This window comes from Haplochromis burtoni, unplaced genomic scaffold, assembly GCF_018398535.1.
Source record: "Haplochromis burtoni strain Fernald_Lab_line unplaced genomic scaffold, NCSU_Asbu1 Contig_34, whole genome shotgun sequence".
NCBI lineage: Eukaryota > Metazoa > Chordata > Actinopteri > Cichliformes > Cichlidae > Haplochromis > Haplochromis burtoni.
This window is the reverse complement of record NW_024582395.1, coordinates 1,947,985-1,966,781: the sequence shown is the minus strand read 5'-3', so window position 1 is coordinate 1,966,781 and position 18,797 is coordinate 1,947,985. Positions and strand designations below refer to the sequence as shown.

The 18,797-nt window shown below is 39.6% G+C and overlaps 3 protein-coding genes across 7 annotated transcripts; 2 read left to right on the top strand and 1 right to left on the bottom strand.

The window, feature by feature from the left end:
• Window positions 1-2,761: 2,761 nt before the first annotated feature.
• On the bottom strand, window positions 2,762-13,428 carry znf366 (zinc finger protein 366). Of its 4 annotated transcripts, none has more exons than XM_005919045.3 (7): window positions 13,343-13,420; window positions 8,908-9,939; window positions 8,368-8,535; window positions 7,900-8,050; window positions 7,234-7,425; window positions 4,600-4,774; window positions 2,762-4,504 (listed from the first exon to the last, which is right to left on the bottom strand). In XM_005919045.3, the coding sequence occupies exons 1-7, from the start codon at window positions 13,414-13,416 to the stop codon at window positions 3,831-3,833; spliced, it is 2,466 nt and encodes an 821-aa protein (XP_005919107.1). In that variant the 5' UTR covers window positions 13,417-13,420; the 3' UTR covers window positions 2,762-3,830. The 4 variants fall into 4 exon arrangements, with proteins under 4 accessions (XP_005919107.1, XP_005919108.1, XP_005919109.1 ...); XM_005919046.3 differs by having other exon boundaries at window positions 2,763-4,504; window positions 11,737-13,428; XM_005919047.3 differs by having other exon boundaries at window positions 2,763-4,504; window positions 13,253-13,428.
• Window positions 13,429-14,969: 1,541 nt separating this feature from the next.
• LOC102312886 (isotocin-neurophysin IT 1) lies at window positions 14,970-16,994 on the top strand. Of its 2 annotated transcripts, none has more exons than XM_005919043.2 (4): window positions 14,970-15,126; window positions 15,217-15,338; window positions 15,621-15,825; window positions 16,603-16,994. In XM_005919043.2, exons 2-4 carry the CDS (start codon window positions 15,219-15,221, stop codon window positions 16,746-16,748), a joined length of 471 nt encoding a protein of 156 aa, XP_005919105.1. In that variant the 5' UTR covers window positions 14,970-15,126; window positions 15,217-15,218; the 3' UTR covers window positions 16,749-16,994. The 2 variants fall into 2 exon arrangements, with proteins under 2 accessions (XP_005919105.1, XP_005919106.1); XM_005919044.2 differs by having other exon boundaries at window positions 14,989-15,126; window positions 15,214-15,338.
• Window positions 16,995-17,338: 344 nt separating this feature from the next.
• LOC102312573 (fatty acid-binding protein, liver-type) lies at window positions 17,339-18,356 on the top strand. The gene is made up of 4 exons (XM_005919042.3): window positions 17,339-17,656; window positions 17,756-17,928; window positions 18,063-18,155; window positions 18,246-18,356. Exons 1-4 carry the CDS (start codon window positions 17,590-17,592, stop codon window positions 18,294-18,296), a joined length of 384 nt encoding a protein of 127 aa, XP_005919104.1. The 5' UTR covers window positions 17,339-17,589; the 3' UTR covers window positions 18,297-18,356.
• Window positions 18,357-18,797: the final 441 nt, after the last annotated feature.

Sequence of the window (18,797 nt, the reverse complement as noted above, 5' to 3'; positions counted from 1 at the left end):
TATCTATCTATCTATCTATCTATCTATCTATCTATCTATCTATCTATCTATCTATCTATCTATCTATCTATCTATCTATCTATCTATCTATCTATCTAATAATAAGCTATAATACTTTGCAGCTTGTAACATTTGGTGTGATGTATGTGTAATTCATTAATATTAGTTTATATTCCCCCAATTCTATTTTTGACATTTTGGGGATTTTTTGGATTCAGTTGTTTACATATTACTTGGTTGGTTTTGGTAATTAAAGTCACATCAAAATGAAAGAGAAGCTACTTTTGGTCACTCCCAAAATCTGTTAAACATAAATTATATTCTATGTTGCAAGCGAGAGTGAAATACTTGAGAAGAACCTGCTCTTTGACAATAGAGGGCACTGTTCATATAAGAAAAAGACAGAACAGGAAAACACACACAGCTGTAAAAGTGAAGGAGCTTCACTTTGCCATGCTGTGTTGCACATAAAGCCATGAAGAGTTCCATTGCTAGTTATTGAGCACCACTGCTTCATCAAGCTTTTCAATAGATCTTACTAGATCTGTCCTCTCATGTTCATTAGACTGCAGGCAGCCCCAAAAATACTAGCAAACCACCAAAATTAAGCAGGAAGTTGGACATAAATGTGGAGTTGAGTTGTCTTACTTTGTTTACCTAAATGTGCATTAATTTGTCCGTAAAAAGCTGTTGCCCCCGTCACCTCTGTGTTTGTCAGCCAGTATTTTTGTTCAGCTGCAGGAGGACAGCCCTCAGCTATTATTACAGTTAGCTCCTTGGCTGTGGGTCAAAGGAGGTGACAGGTTGAGACTAGGGTGGGACCACTCTGTTAAACAAAACATGGAAGAATTTTAGCACCATCTCATTTTCTCAGTGACCAGCAAAACAGGAAATTTGTACCTGAGATGCATTACAGTGTAGTCACTACAAGTAAACAAGAAGTGTACCATTCAGTTCCATTACTGGGATTTCTGATATCATCTTGTGCCTTTCTGTTTTGCCATTATGCAAAAGGCCATACAAAGTCTACAGAACCTTTATTGAAAATCACGTTTTAAAACCCACACTTCTCTCATCATGTTAAAAAAAGGTATGTTTGTGGTTTAGAGATGAAAAAAAAATCAGAAGTATTTGTTTTCAGGATCTTGCTTACGGGCAGCCCCTTGCTGCTTCCCTTTTTTATTTCTCATCCATAGTGTTAGAGGACGTTGGTGCAGGTTGGTGCGATGTGATAAAAGAACTGCATTATACAGGGAATGACAAAGCATTTTGTAGGGAGGCTTTTTATGCAATAGATGTGAACTGTCATTGAACACATGCATGCTTGACCAATAGTATGTGTCTGCAAATTATAATGGATAAATTTATCATATAAGGATAGCTAGGATGAGCAGCGTGATAGTCAGAATTTTATTTAATTTGTATTTAAGACATTAAATAAATGTACATTACACAATGAGACAATTATAAGAATCTCTAAAACGAGAAACAATTTTAGCCACATTATAAAAAGTTACAAGTTACCAATCCTCAGTCTGGTTATCAACTCATCCTGAGTTCCTTCTTGAATGTGCATGATTTCGAAAACATTTATTGTGTAAAAAAAACCTACAAAAACCCAAAACGGCTTGCTGTAATTTGCCTGCTTATATAACAGTATTCAAATACATTCCGGATGAAACAGGATAGCAGGACATGAACCGCGCTGTAATATACAGCCCAACTTTCCAGCCAAGTGTTGTGACTCCTATTTTTTCACAAGTTTAGTTGAATTTTCTTTCCAAGACTTTTAAACTGTTGTCATTATCAGCCATTTGAGTTACAAAATGTTTTCCGAAACAGTCCTTGACTCAACTTTTTAATCACAGTATTATGAAACAGAAAACATCATAACAATAATTTATTGGACTTAAGACAGATGACAACCCTAGCACAACCTACAGTATGGTTTGGGTAAAGGAGTGTTTGCAAAGACCTGCGAAAACACTTAAATTCTATTATATAATTTTACACATTTATCTTGTAGAAAAACTGAGACGTGAACACTGAACACTGACAGGAAGTGCAGTTTCACTCTTCCAGCCTGCAACAGAAGTAGGCTGAATGCAGCCCTCAAGCTAAAATGAGTTTGCCATCCCTGGCTTAGAGGGTTATTCCTGTTGGTCAACTACTTTCTTCTTCAGTTTATAGAGCATAGCACAGAGCTTGTGTGATTTGACTGTCTCTGAGTAACCACTGAAGGCATGATGCTTATGGTCAGTGTTTTCACAGAACTCAAGCTGTTTTTTTGTTTTTAACCACGAGATTCATTTTCCCACCCGAGACGTATTTACCTGTTCTCCCCTATGTCTGATTCATCTTTGGCTTCTCATTGTCTCTCAAGTTTCAGTTCACGAAAAAGTGATGGACTCAACGTGATCAACATGCTTTTTCAGAGGAGATTAGATAAAGAGGAGCTAACTGTGAACAGGAGATGGTGATACGGCCGACTCTCTGTGGTTTCTCTTCAGGCAAGTGGCTGGGACTGAAACATGTAGGTGAGGAAAGGAAAGAAGAGGAGGATGTGAGAACTTCCTCAAACTGTTTGCAGTTTCGCTCTTTTGGACACGGTGGTCGTCGCTGGTCAAAATAGAGAAGCTGCTGTTCTGCATTTCATCTGACAAGAAATGACTGTTTACCTGAACTGGCATGATTATATGAGATGTAGCCCACAGCACATACGGTGGACTGAAGCATAGTAAGTAATGTTTATAGTCACATTTTGCTCATTTCTTTATAATCCAGCAATCTTAAGTGCGAGTTATCCCACACAGCGCATTGTACAACATTTTTTCATGTAGTATTTCTATTTTCAGTGAGACTTCTGCAACGAGGAGAAACAATGCTTTATTCTGAGTCATACAGACATATGAAGCCTTTGTCTGGGACACCCACTGTGTCCGTCACTGCTGTTTGATCACAACCTAAAAGAGAGAAGGGGAGAGGTGTTTTCTCTTCCTCTTCCTCTGCTTTGAAAGAGAAGCAGGAGGAGAGAGGCAAGCTTTCTGAAACTCGCAGCAATCATTTCTCGCTCGGTATGTGCGAGACGGAGAGAATCGAAATTTAGCATCTAGGCTCATATGCTTTAAAGACATTTGCAGCGATGTTTATAAGGCATTTAGTGAGAAAAAGCATCAAGTTTGTGTATTCAAGCTTTTATTTCAGTATTTATTCATCAGAATCATATTCAGATCACCAACATTGCAATAAAACACAGAAATATCTCCAAAAAAGAGCATGTGCATAAAAAACAATCGAGACATAGAATGTAAAAAAACAAAATCATTTTAGCTTTTTTTTTTCAATTGTGTCTGTCAAAAACATTTTTCATCCAGTTTTTTGCTGACTTTTAGAACAATATCACACAAACAAGAGTAGAGCATGTACAATGGTGTGATCAGTAACACTTAAAATTTTAATATCACAGATTAGATTCTGAGTCAAACCAGAGTTACATATTTAAGCAACATTTCAAAATGATTTGTAAAAAACTAAAACATTAAATATCTGTTTGCATTTTATTTACATCGCACGTTTCCAGCCAAAGCTTCTGTCAGTCACTATTAATGATAATTTGATATGTTTTTTACATGCAATATTCTTCACAGCTTGTATTTATTCTTGATTTTTTTGCTCTGGTAATAAACAACAAGTTCATTCACTGCTACTCACCACCCTTCCCTAATCAGAGATGTTTGGAAGCATGCATATTGTCGTTGCCCTCCAAAACAACCACTTAGTTTTAAACAAGAAACAATGCTACACATTTAATTATCTTCTGAGTCTTTGACTCACTTTTCTTCATGTTTGTCTTCTTCACCGTTTGACCCGTAAACTCTTTGAGCAATGCGCTCGTATTTGTTTGTCTCTTCCACATCAATGGCCTTGTGAAAGTTATCCAACTTTTCTTTTCTTTGTTTTGGTTCATCTAGCTCTAGCTGATGTGCTTCTTCTTCTTCTGAGTCATATTCATATGACTGTCTACAGACCATTTTTTGGCGGCACACCTGCTCACCTAATTCTGCATCTGATTCATAGGATGTCTCGGACTCCAATAGCTGCACCTTGTTACCTCTGGGAACTTTAGATTGACCTTCTGCTACTGACTCCCTCTCAAACGTCTCATCCTCTAAACTTTCCTGGTACTTCTGCTGTTTCTGTCTCTTGCCTTCCCTCGGTTCACCAGGGGATCCCTGCCTTCTTTCCTCCAGCTCAGGGATGTACTGAGCACCTGCTTCCTCGTGGTGGTCTACTTCAGGGCTGTACTGGCTCCTTCTGTACAAACTCTCCTCATCCTCCTCCTCCTGACAGGAGCTTCCCGGGACGCTCTCACCATCAGACTGGGAGAGACGGAGGCTGGGCAGACCCGGGGGTTTCTGGGAGAGGTCAAACGGTTCCTCTTGGCTGAAGTGGGTGAGGAGGTCCATCGGGGTGGTCAGACAGAAACGCCCTCTTTGCCTAAATACTGAAATCACAGGGAGAAAAAAAAGTTACATTTCACAACAAATTTTACTAAAATACATAAACAATATACATCATCAGCAGTGTGTGCACACTTACGTCTCTCATCCAGGCCTCTGTCCATGACACCATGTTTAACCTTCATGTGTCTGGTGAGGTTCCCCTTCAGTGTGAACTTGCTCTGGCAGTATAGGCATTTGAAGGGTTTGCTGTCTGAGTGGAGATGCATGTGGCCCATTAGGTTGTGCATCCTGTTGAATTCTTTCCCACAAAGCTGAAAGAGAAGAGAGAGAATACATGTCCAGATATTAGGAACTCATTAAGACCTTGGGTTTAATTTGACACATTATTAACAGTGATGCATAGGCTATGCATCCTGAATCATTCGCAGGGTTTCTCAGGTAAGTACATTTTAATCTCTTGCTTTTATTTCAAGTCATTAAAAAAAAAAAAGAATATTATGTTAACAACCCATCCAGTTGCCAATTTTCTGGCTTGAAAAGTGAAAAGGCCAAGATATTTTTGTATTAAAATTTACATTTTATCAATACAATGTAAAATTCTGAATTCGAATTTTTGCTACAATTTGAATAATATAAACACACACAAGCATTAATACCTTACAAACCTTATAAACTATCTGCAATAAAAATAATATTTTAAGCTCATTTGTAACAGCTGCAGTGGTCAGATGAATGGAGTGATTAAAAACAAAGCATATTTCTCTGATTCAAATTCAAAGTGTAAGAATCGAGTATTAAAGGTGATACTCTAGCTTTTCATCAGTGGCTGTAGTAAACACTGTGTCCACATCCAACAATAACAGGCAAGCCCTAATTACCTGTTATTTTTCTCTCTACCAGATCTCCTTTGTTAGATGACTAATTTTCTCAGATGCTGAGTTGCAGAGTTTACACGTAATCATGAATGAATGCGAAGTCTTTCATACATGCATACATACACACATTCTTTCTCCCTCCTTCTATAGTTATTTTCCTCATTTCCTCTCTGTCTTCCCCCCTCACACACAAGCAAGGACACACACACACAAGAAAAACAGAAAGAAAAAGACAGAGAGAGAGAGAGAGGAAGCAACACTGAGACATGGCCAGGAGGAGAACAGGGAAGGGCAACTCCTGTGCTGTCCTTCCTCTGCATTCTTTTTTATTAGGGTGGTCCTTTCCTTCAGGAGGAGAGAGGGACTGTAAACTGTCCAAGAGGACCGTGAGAAAACAGGAAGCTGCCTCCAGCAGCAGAGAAAGCGAGAAGAAATCTATTTGCGGGGCTTGTTCTCCGGGGAGGCCAGCGGGCCATTGTTAGAGAGGCAGTTTGTGCGGCGATATCCTTCCTATGGACAAGGAGGCTCCCACTCCCATAAGCCTCTCTGCTATCTGGTCATCGTCTCAGTCCTCAAGTTGTACCAAAAACCAAGGTCAAAACAGACAAATTCTTTAACAGCAGCTGCCACTACAAATTACAAGCCTAGTTCCTGGCTGTGATTATCAAGACTTGGTTTGTGTAGCTTGCAAAAAGGGAGACACTTGCATTTTAGATGCCTTTATTTACTCCTTATAGTAAAATAACTGAGTATTAAAGGCATAAAATGAAACTGAAATAGCAACCAGACCTGTAGCTAACAATGACCTGCTGCTTCTCATCTTACTATAGTTCGTGCCTTCTACTGATTACCAGAAAGTATGTATTTGCTTCATATGTAAATAAATATATATGTTTTACAGCTTGCATTTTTCTAACAGCTGTTTTATGTTTTTAAGGCCCATTTATGATGTCATGATTTGTGTATTGCTGTAAATGTGATAATAAAATAACATTTTGTGCATTACACACGTGTCAAGCTCATTAACTTAGCTTAGCAAGAAGAGTGGAAATAGCTATCCTCACTCTGCCCCCCAAAAATGTTCCACATCAAGCCCTTTGCTACATGGGATTACATTTCAGTGTGATAAGATAAATATTAAACTTTATAAGTCACAGTAGATGGATTTTACTGCTTTCAGACATACCTGGCAAACTGTTTTGCTTCATTTTCTCTTTTTGTTGGAGGCTTAAACTGTGGTTTAGTGGTTGCTAACAGCAATTTCATAATGATATCCTACAAATGTGATGTTACACTTTTACCAGTTTGCCCTTTAGAGGAACACTGCTGGAAACTAGCTCAGTCATATGGTGTAGAAACACTGTGGCTCGATTTTGTTGTGATAGGGCAGGAAAGGGCTAGTTTTTTGTCATACTGATAATCCTGTCTTCACTTGGGTTGCCAGTTCTGTGGTTTTCCTGCTGAGGGGAGTGACTTTTTTCTGTGCAATTTACAGACTGTGGGTAATTTTTCTATACTTCAGGAAAAAATAAGAGTATCTCTATAATTAAAAAATCTCATTTAAATGAAATAATTGATTCCGACTTCATGGACGCACATATGGACACAAAATGTGCCATACTGACCTCCAACACCTCCAGTTACTAACTGAATACAGAGCAGGTTTTGACAGGCCAGGGAGATGTCATGTCATGTAAGTTAAATTACAAATTTATATTCTTCTTCTCCTATGGACTTTGTCACTCCATAATGAGATCACCTGACAGCGCAGACATGAGTCATACTTACTGAGGCCACTAACGTGCTTTGTCATTCGAACACGTGAACCTTTGGGAAATTTGCTGTACAGAAGGCCAAAAGAAAGAGCCACATCTCACATGCCAAACTCGACCAACCTTGCATTTATAGGGCTTGATGTCCGAGTGGACGATCATGTGAGCCTTTAGAGTCTGTTTCTGGACGAAACTCTTAAAGCACATGTGGCACTGGTAGGCCCGAATGTTGGTGTGGATGAGGACGTGACGCTTCATGTTGGCCAACAGGGTGAATTCACGACCACAGATGCGACACTTGTGCTCCTTCACCCCCTGAAGAACAAGATAACGTGGAAGTAGTGGTGTGAGAAAGACGAGTCATTCTTCTGGTTTGCTTTAGAGAGGCCAGATCGTCCCCTGATAACAAATATGCCAGGCAGTGCCAGTGGAAATGCATTTACATTTATTTACGAAATATAAAATATCTATTTGATGAAACTATCGCTGCTACAGTTGTAAATATAATGGTATAAACAATAAGTTGTGCATTTTAGAGCTTGGGCATGCTAATACAGGACGTGTATGAAGGTGGTTTATCTAAACTCTAATGCTACTAAAGAATAAAAACTGGATGTTAAGCAGTTAAAAGTAGCTTCAGTCAAAATTCAAGAGGAAACTGCTTCATGGCTGACATTTTTACTATCCGAAATGTAAACTGGGCAAGCTGATAATTCTTGGATGCCATTAAAAAACAAGAGAGAAAAAAAACTTTCAAATTTCATTTTTTAATCCTCATAAACCACCTACTTTATGAGTGAGCGTGTGCTGTTTCAGGTGGTGCGACTGGATGAACTCCATCCCACACTCACTGCAGATATACGGTCTGATGTCTTTGTGTTTCATCATGTGGTTCTGAAGCTGACTGGGATACTGGAAAGTCTTCTGGCACTCTGTACACCTGCACACACAGCAACCAACATTTGCAGTTAGCCTGCTGGAATGTCTCAACAATGTGGGAAATGCACATATAAAAATACACTTTGTGCCAGGAGTTCCACGAATAATTAATATTGCGCAGAAAATCTGAGGCCATAGCCAGCAAGAGGTTAGCCTCATTTAAAATTAAAAAAAAAAAAAAATCGATTTCTTGGAAAGAATTAGTGGATGTCCTCAATGGGTGGAGCTTGAGCTGCTGTGCTAAGCCAACTAACTGCTTACTTTAAACAATAACAAGAATATGAACATAAGAATATGAAAGGAAGGAAATGAGCTCACCTGTACAATGTGGGACCTCGGTGGACGGTCAGGTGCCTCTTTAGCTGTGCCAGTGTGGGGAAGTCTAGACCACACTCCACACATACATTCTCTTGACCTTTTTCATGCTTCAGCTCGTGGGCTCGAAGCTCGCTGGGATAAGCGAAACCTCGACCGCACACACTGCAGCTGGAGGTGCAGAAAAAGTGTGAATGAGCAGGAAATCTAGGCATTAAACAGCAGAAACTCTATGTAATATATTGGAATGAGTGGAAATGAAAGTAAAACTGGTGTAAAGCTGGTAAAAAGTAGATTATAAGCCTAATTCTACACAGGAGGCCACTCCACAGGCTGACAAATAGTCCAACTGTATGGAAGTCTAAGGGGAAGGGAACTCAACTGCTAAGGTGATTTGGGTTAGCTTGCGATCGACATCTGTTTGGTTTCACCCCTTATTCATTACCTCCAGCTTCAGAACACCAAGATGGTGACTGCCAAGATACTCAACATCACGATGGCTACCTCTACCTCTTTGACATATTGTATGTAAAAATAATTTACCTGTATGGCTTCACGTCACTGTGCTGCATCATGTGTCTCTTCAGGTGGCTGGTCTGGGTGAAGGCCTTGTGGCACACCTGGCACTTGTGGGGCCTCATTCCCTGGTGTGTGAGTAGGTGTGTATGCAGGTGGCTCAGCTGCTTAAATAGCTTCCCACACAGGTGACATCCGTGTGGTTTGATGCCGTTGTGACCCAGGATGTGTGTGACCAGGTTATACTTGGATGTGTAGGACTTCTCACACATTCGACACTTCCATCTCTTCTGGTCTCCGCCAACGTCCACATAGTAGCTGTCATCTACGTGAACATTGAGACCGAGCTTCTCAGCGCTGCTCGTACCACTTCGAGGAGCTCCTTCACGGGCGCTATGACTGGGGCGGAGGTCCTCTCTGGGGTAGAAACCACCATGGGGGTGGTGCATGATAGGGCCAGGCATAAAGAAGGGGTAAGGGAGAAGGCTGTGGTGGAGAGGTGGGAAGTAGGGCGGGTGAAGAAGCAGAGGAGAGGGTGGCCAGATGGGGGAAGGACTGAGTGGCTCCTGTTTTACCTGCACAGGAAAATTCACATCTGGAGGTCTGTGTTGAAGCTGCAGGCTGTTGAGCTCGATCATGCCAGGGATGGGTTTTGGAGATGGAGACGGAAACGGACGAGGTGGGAGGGAAAAGGGAATGTGTGGCAGGTCCACTGTCTTCTTACTGCGGCTTTCTTCTGCCTCTTCTGCCTCCTTCTCAGGAGATTCACCTCCCTCATGGCCATCTACTTTTAAGGGAGTCCTTTTGCGTTTTTGGGATCCTTCTTTGAGGGTGTAACTGGGGCCAAGCATGGGAAAGAAAAGAGGTGGACTAAAAGCACTGTAGGCATCTCTGGTGGGTGATATGCTGGGATATCTAGCTGGAGAAAATTTGGGGGGCTGAATAAAGAGCGGAGCTGGGCTTAGGTAGAAACTGCGCTGAGATGTTTGTCTTAGCTCTTCTCGGAGGGGAGGACTTCTTCGCGGTGAGATGCTTACTCTATCTTTTTCCATCTTCTTTCTGCATGAAAAAGGAAAAGAAGTTGTTAAATATCTCCAGTAACAACAGGGAAGAAAGTATTTAATCAAATCTTTTACTAGAGGGAGTCTGTTAAAACTACTTGTGAGCTTACAAAGCTCACTTGATGATGCAGAAGGCAAGCAAGACATGACATAAAAATAAAGGGCTTTTTAGTTCTTCATATAAAATGTGGATCTTTGAAGTTTTCCTTTTAACTTTTGAGTGAGCCTGACAGTTTCATCATAATCACACAGAAAAACTGAAGCATCAAAAGCTATCCCAATACTTTATCCAGTATAAAATGAATTTTCTTTCAGGAATTTACAAGAGTAAAAGTCAGGAATTGACTGGTTTAAAGAAGAGTAACAGTAACACGAAGCAAGTCCTGAAACCAGAACCAACTTCGAGTGATTACATGTATTTTCTTCTGCTGCCTTCAAATAATGTGCATTTAGACTTGCATCTGTTCTGCCCTCGCTATATCTTAGAAACTAACACGAACAACCAGTACTAATATCAATGTCGCCAACCACAGTAGAATGCAAGTCAGCAACATTGGTGTGACATCAGTGATACTTGTAACATTTACAATTGCAGGCACTATGTCTGTCTGTGGTGATGACAAGGGTGATGAGAAAATAGAAATATTTGACTAAACTACATTTAAAATGACAATATTAGTCCAACTACTGACAGAAAGAAAGTGTCAGTTTGTTTGTGCAATACATGTGTCATGCATTATATCATACACATACATTTTTTATATATTTCACTTCTGGTCCTTTTAAATAAATATATTAATATGTTCTTCACATGATCCTTTTGTGTTATTATTGGTAGGATCTATTAATATCTGTGATGTCTATTAATGTATGTCAGGTTAGAAATTGTTCTGTCATCGTATCGTCTGTGCATTTGAGTTAAATGTACTTTTAACTCAGTTCACAGAATCAAAATCTAGTTGGTTCTGGAATAGTCGCCAATGTTGCTGGGAAAATCAAAAGAGATGTTTGCCTTGAATGCACAGATTGCCTGATATCAAAATAAATTTGAAAGTGCAAAGGCTGAACATTTTTAGTTAGTAAGGTGATTACTTTGAAGATTGCTTCTGTTTGAGATTTACCCAGTTAGTATGATGTATTTTTTCAGTGTTACATTTTCCACCCTCTTCTGTTACTATTTCCCCCATCAAGGGCTCAGTTGTAAAACTCTGGTTTCTTGCATTAAAATAGGTATTTTAGCCCTGTTCCCATTATTGACAAGATATCAGTTGTACTATTAGTTGGTGCACATTTGTGTTTTGTTTATCAGGAGATGACAAGTGTATTTCAATTAGCCTGTGAGGAAAATGTTTTTAAAAAATATATTACATTTGTCCCCAGTATCCACTAGTTTTGAATGTTTCACACATTAACACGTATTTAATGGGACTCTTTATACACTCTTTATAAGAATGACACAATCAGAAATAACTGCTACTGACTACACAAAAACGCATCCATCTTATCATGCTTTCTTGACATTGATGGGGGAAAACATCATAAAGGTGAAGAAAGGATTTAGCAAAAAACAACGTGGTGCAAAAACAAGCTGGTTAAACCTCAGAAATCTCAAGCAGGAACTCATATCTATGAGGGGCATTGCCATTTTGCAAAATAATACACTGTGAATGACTGGTTTGAAAATCAGTAATATACTTTCCATCATATGCATTTATTTTAATTCTTAATTTGAAAAATAGCAAGTAGCTGTCAAATAAAATCTATACAAATAAGGAAGTAAATAAACTATAAATACCTCACATTTGCTTTCACGTTCAGTTCTTGCATGTGTTTACTTTCCACCACTGCTTACATATATTTCCAGTTGTAACATTTGGAGAAAGACTTGACAAAAGTGCATCAAATGAAACTGTGTCCTGTTTCTATTTATGACATGAAACCACTTCTCTGAAGATTCCTGTGGAAGGAATGCAAGCGGACACACACACGCTTGCACGGTGTGGCGTTGACACCCACACCTTTCAGGTTTCAACCTGAAACCTTTCACTTCTTCGTTTCTCACAGATCTTCTCCTTGTCTGAAATTAGGAAGTTATCTGTGAGAAGTTCGCCTCTACCTCCTGGCCCCTTTTCGCTTCTCCATCTCTTTTTCTCTGCGCTCTTCATCCTTCTTTTTTTTCTTTTTCTTTTTTGGACTGATAGCCAAAACTTTACTGGAGTTCACTTAAGCAAAATCACAAAACTGCAGTTTGCATCTGTATGATATAGAAATATAGAATAGATGATTGTAATGGATGTAAAGATGAAGATAGTCAGAGGGGAACTATCTTACTTCTGCATGACATTCAAAATAGTGGTGCAGATTAATTCTATTCCTGTTAACACTGTAGTGCTTATCAGTGAGAAACTGCTGAGACCTGTACCAGTCCACTGCTTGCATGACTACAGTTTCCACTTCATGTTTGTCACAGGTTACATACCTGTTGGCTTTTAAAATGTAAACATTTTAAAAATACCCAAGGCTTCAATTTATGAGTATCAAATTTTAAGAAAACACCTGCTACAGTTTCCAGAAATTTAAGGAGACGTCTTACATTTTCTCATTTTTTCTGGCAAAAACTAAAAAATTGTAGTAACGCAAGTCAAAGAAAAAAATAGCAGAAGCTCGTAATGTGGAGGTTGTAATTCCATCACATTTTGGCATCTTTGCTTGACAAACATTTTAACTGATGAATTGAAAGCAAATGTTGATCTCAAATCAAGGATCAGCTTTCTAAGTATTTCAGCTCAACATCTGCATCCAGCTTTGCATGCATTCTTACAACACAAACGTCATAAAAGCTAATGTGACGATGAAATGAAAACCAGTGAAACTTTGACATTTAAATCCACCTCAACAAATAATTAGCATTTTACTTCTGGAAAAACATTAAAATGACACATTTCTACCAGTAAATTTCCCTTTCTCAGATACATGGATGGAAATTCATAAAAATCAATCTACAGAAATAAAAACAACAACAACAACAAGATGCCAAATGCAAAAACTGGATTTTTCTGCCTCTTTCCAGGATTTTCAAAGAGCCCTAGATGCCTGCTGAAGTTTTGGGTCTCTCCTGGACATTGTCCTGCTCTTTTATCCTCTTCACTACTCTTAGTTAAGTTGCTCTGTGCAGAGACCCCAGCCTGTCCTCGCCACACCACGCATTCCAAACAATCCATTAGACCCGAAGCCCCTCCTCATGTGCCAGTCAGTGCCATGTAAGTGTGTGCTGTGTGCGGTTGCAGCATATGTCTGCGTGTGTAACTTACCAGTTGAGTGTAGCAGAGTGTGTGTGTGTGTGTGTGTATTTTCTCTGTGATGCTGGGGCTGAAGTGCTGCTGCAGTAGCTGCTGCTGTACCTGTGCCTCTCTTCTCTCCCTCCTGCTCGCACTGCAACTCTCCTGACAATGAGCCGCCTGTCCACGGATAGCATTTGAACTGACTTAAGAAAGAGAACAGGAACAATCACTTTGTTCTCATTTTTCAGATGAGTACCTTCGGAGAGAAGGAAGGAAGGGAGGGGAGAGGAAGTCAACAAGCCTAGTGCCTTCCTGCAGAAAAATAAGGAAACACTAGATAGACATCTCTATTTCTCTATGAAATAGGGATTTGCATAGCCTTTGGAGGAATGTGGGGAGGAGGGTGCTGATGTTTCACTTGAAAACAGCACAATTTCTAGGTTTAATAGCTGCAAAGTGACATGTCATGATGGAAGATAGCAATGCTTTCCATTAATCCAGCTCAATGAGATGTATCTTAAAACTGGCTGTTTTCATATTTATAAGCAAATAAGTATCTTTTTTTGTTATAGATAAAATAGAACATTTCTTGAGCTTATGAAATAAATATTGTCAAAGGTTCTTGATTGTTATGTACATGTTCATCACAGATTGCCAGGGAGACACTGCAATGTGTAATATATCACATTACAGGAGAAAAAACATGTGAGACATGATGTGTTTTATTCCCTTTTTTCTTTTTTCTTTTGAAATTGTATTTTTTCATGCATTGTGTGTGTTGCTCTGGTAATCAATTGCAGGATCACCTTAATCAGTTTTCCCATTATTTTCTCCACTTCCCACAAAACACGTGGCAGATGGAAACAGCAGCAATGAAAAATGTACAAATAGATGAAATGCGTCAGCACAGCCACTAGGAGGCAAGAGTGGCCTATCTGTCTACAATGCCACTTTATTGTCCTGTTTGTCATCATATAGCATTTGTAGCTACCTGTCTCTGGTTGTGAAATCTGAGTAAATTAACATCCCACGCGTCTCTGTTGGCACAGAAGTTTTTGAACAATGACGATGTTAGCCGCTTTTTAATTGAGATGAGGTGGCAGTTAGTAAATCAGGAGGGAGCTGCAGTAATTGAGCTCATATCATTGAAACGGTGAAACTGTCTTTTATGAGATGTGGCCAATCATTAGCTGTGTTAATTAGCTCATGAGACCAATTAACCTCGGCCCTGGACAATGTGTGCATCAATTCCTCTGAGGAATTAAGGACTTTATTAATAGAAAGGGAAAATTTCAGGTGTGCATATGTGTGTATATACGTTTGTGGGTATGTGTGTTTCTTGCTTTGTTGTTGAGTTTGTTTACAAGCTCTGCAAGAAGCATTGCTTACCGACATGGTGGCTCAGCAGGCCAGAAATGTTCTGTCAACCTTTAAAACCAGCTTTTTCACTCTCTCCTGACCTCCCAGGGGTAGTAATAAAAAGTTGAATCCTTAAAATTAACTTTTTTTGTTCTTTAAAAAAAAATTAAACTGGTGCTACCCTCTTGTCCCGTCCTGCTTTGAATAATTTCATCGCTGCCTGCTCTTCTTGACCTCTCTGACTTTCCTAACATCTCTAACATGCACGGTCACGCAGCAGGAGCCCTTAACTAATGATCTCCAATAGGAAGAAGCAAACCAGGCCACACAATTACCAGGCCCTTTGACCTGGCCCACACAGTGGTCAGCTTCATCTGCTAAGGTGATTAAAAAGGCCTCATTAAGGATTTCTAAGTGGCTTTTAAGTTTCTGTGTCACTCTCAAAAGGTGCTTTGGAAGTATATAAGACACACCAGCAACACCGTATGAGACAGAGAAGTCAGCAGTCATCCAAGAGCAACCTAAAGAGGAACTTGAGCTAACAAGTGTGTACATTTGCTCTCCGTGAAGCGTGGATTTTGTGGTCAGCCTTACTAAGTGTTTTTTTCTCTGTTTTTCTCTTCCATTCTTAGCAGAAATGACCGGAGCTGCTGTGTCTGTGTGCCTGCTTTTTCTCCTGTCTGTATGTTCAGCGTGTTACATCTCCAACTGCCCTATCGGAGGAAAAAGGTCCATAATGGATGCACCACTGCGCAAGGTAAGCTCAATCAGTCAGTCAATAGGTCTTCAACTTTGCAGCTTTTGAAGCTTCTGACAATATTATTAGCAAACTGGCACATGTTTCTCTTCATTCATTTATTCAGATAATGCAAAGCCTAAAGAGAGATTTAGGTGACATGCATGTGAAAAACTTGGGTCAGGGGCCAAAACCATCAGAAAGAAAATACAAACTGAGAAAGCCTAAAAATGCTTTATAAGGTAGTAAATTATGGTGACGTTCAAAGCAACACCAAAAATAATCATCTGTTTCAACCTCTAGTGCATGTCGTGTGGCCCCGGAGACAGAGGCCGCTGCTTCGGGCCAAGTATCTGCTGCGGGGAAGGTCTTGGTTGCCTGCTCGGCTCCCCGGAAACAGCTCACTGTGTGGAGGAGAACTACCTGCTCACCCCCTGCCAGGCAGGAGGACGACCCTGTGGTTCTGAAGGAGGACGCTGTGCTGCTTCAGGACTCTGCTGTGATGCAGGTCAGAAAATCCTGATGTAAATATAAGCAGTAGTAAAAGGAGTATTTTAGTCCTTTATTGAAGTAATTAATACCACTACTATTTGCAGAATAATCCTGCAAGCTAAAGCAAATCGCAGAGAAGTACTATATTAGCAATATTTGCTTAAAGTACAAGACAGCAAAGTTTATAGTTTAAGCTGATCAGTCAAGCGGATTGTAATTATTATATTTACAGCTGGGTGGCTTGTTCTGTGTAAGCATACATCCTATTTTATAAGCTAATTACATCTGACTTGATAAAGGCACTGTATCTAGAGTAAACAACATGAAGTAAAAAGTATAAATTTTCCTCTAAAATGTAGTGAAGTACAATTATAAAGTGCTATAACATTGAAAAACTTTAGTGAGGGTTATCAGGTACAAGCACTTGATTGATTCATGAAATTGTGCAGTCTCTATTCCGGTCCAAGGTTCAGCATAGCTAAACCTGCAGAAGTCACAGATTCTCTAGTGTAAACATGATGACTTTCATCCAAACCTGAAGTTGTAATCATTGTTGTTTTTTTGTTGTTTTATATAATGTAAGGAATAATGCAAGAATTATAAATCTTATTCCTAATAGAGCTCTGCATGCTTTAGTATACTACTTTGGTCATGATGACCTAATTTACCCTACCCTGCTCTTCAAGGGTCCATGAATACAGGTCACAAAGACTGATAACAACAGATCATAAAGTGTAGACGATGACCATTTTTGGTAATAACTCCTTCTGATTTGTTCTTAACCCTGCCTCAGAGAGCTGCACCACAGATCAATCCTGCCTTATCGAGGAGGAAGGAGATGAACAAACCAGCCAGTTCGATGGCAGCGACCCCGGTGACATCATCCTCAGGCTCCTGCATTTGGCTGGCCACAGTTCTCCTCATCGAGTCCACCAATGAGCTGCTCTTGACGTCAAGGTCTCACTGCAAGCTCTCGAGCTGTGGGGATTAAATGGGACTTGTAGTTCACATAGTTGTGTTTTTATGTTTGTTGTCATGATGCTGGTTTTGCTCTTTTCCCCTGCAGTACTTCTGTAGAGTGCCTTTGTCAATATAGCCTATTTTTATGTATGAAATTAGGGGTGAATACTTGTTGTGGTCATCCTGTTATCTGCATGTTGAAATAAAGTTTGAAGAGAGTATAAAGTGCTGTCGTTTTCCCTGACCTGATTAAGTCTTGTGTGTAAAATTACAGTATTTCAAACCTTCCAAATACTTTTCCTTATAAGACAGTTTGAACCGTATTAGGGCATTGTGTTTGGCAAACAAATATACAAAGCCCACAAGAGTCTTTATCTTTCAGATAATCCTCCAAAGTATCTCTGGCAAATTCAAATGATCCCCACATGATGGTGTGTGTGTGTGTTTTTGTGGCAACTCTGGTGACACAATATCCCTGTTGCAACAGTTGGGACTATTATCTCATAGGCTGTTCACCTTTGATCCAATTTTGTTTCGGTTAACTTTGCAGTCAGTCCACTTTGGTTCTCTGTGTCCTTCTATGGGCATGCATAGAAGGGCACAGAGCATGCAACAAAGCAGTAAACAAATAAACACAGCATGCTGAAGACTTTTGTCTTTTATCTCTCTGCCCGCCCATCTTTTGCGAGCAAGCTGGAAGTAGTGAAGTAGGGACTTTCCTTAATTTCAGGCACCTGAGGTTAAAGATTGATCCGCTGTAGCTTGAGAATATAAAAGAGGCAGATACTCGCCTCTTTCTTTACCTTCACTGCCTGCCAACATGTCTTTCTCTGGAAAATACCAGCTTGAGTCTCGGGAGAACTTCGAGCCTTTCATGAAGGCTATTGGTAAGAGTTGTGCAAAACTAATAAGCTTCCTGCACTGAATGAACTGAAATAACAATTTATCTGACCAATGCTTTCCAAACGTTTTGCTTTCTGCCACAGGTTTGTCTGATGAGATCATTCAGAAAATCAAAGATCTTAAGAGCACCTCTGAGATCGAGGAGAATGGTGACACCTTCAAAGTGACATTCACAACTGGCGCAAATGCCATCGTCAGCAATTTCACTATCGGACAGGAGGCTGAACTACTGTCGCCCACTGGAGAGAAAGTCAAGGTAAGCCAAGATACTTAACTTAAATCTACAGGAAACACAATTATGACAACTAAAACACTTATAATGCATTTGGTCTGCATTAAATGTTATAGTTGATCACTGAGCCTAATCTTCATTTATCATGCTTGTTGAAGGGGGTGGTTCAGCGTGAAGGCAATAAGCTGAAGACCACCCTGAAGAACATTCTGTCTGTCACGGAACTGGTGGATGCAAACACACTCGTTTCAGTAAGTAGTTTTTCTGACTTTCTTTTCTTTAAAGTCTTCCTTGTTGATTAAGTAGCTGGTATTTAATGCATTTTGTTCTTCTCCTTGTAGACACTGACTCTTGGAAACATTGTACACAAGACGACAAGCAAACGCATGTAACTTTCTATACATGATAATAAAAGGAGGGTGAAAAAAAGCAACTGTCTCATGGTTTGACTTGTATGTGTTCAGCAGGCTGTTGTTAAATGCTTCATTTGGGTTTACACTGAACAAGCTCCAGTTCCTCAGCTGGTTTAAAAAATACTCCCAACTAGTTAATTTGGGGGCTTTTGGTTTCAGAAATTTCGCTTGCTTGTGGGTTTTAATAAAAAATTTAAAAAAAACTTTATTTAAACAAATATAAGCAGTAACATGGTAACGGTAATAGGTTCCCAGTTGAAAAAGGTAAACAAAGTGTGGGGAATACATAATACCAAGAGGTGAAGTGGAAAAATCAAAGGAAAAAAAAATAACATTAATAACCTGAAATTGACAAGAACAGTCAAAAATTAGTTTAAACCTTTACAAAAAATCCTGTGCAGAAAACGTATTTCGTTTAATTGATAATGCAGTATTTGTCTAATAATTTCCACGCCTTATGTAATATATGAGGCTTACAGT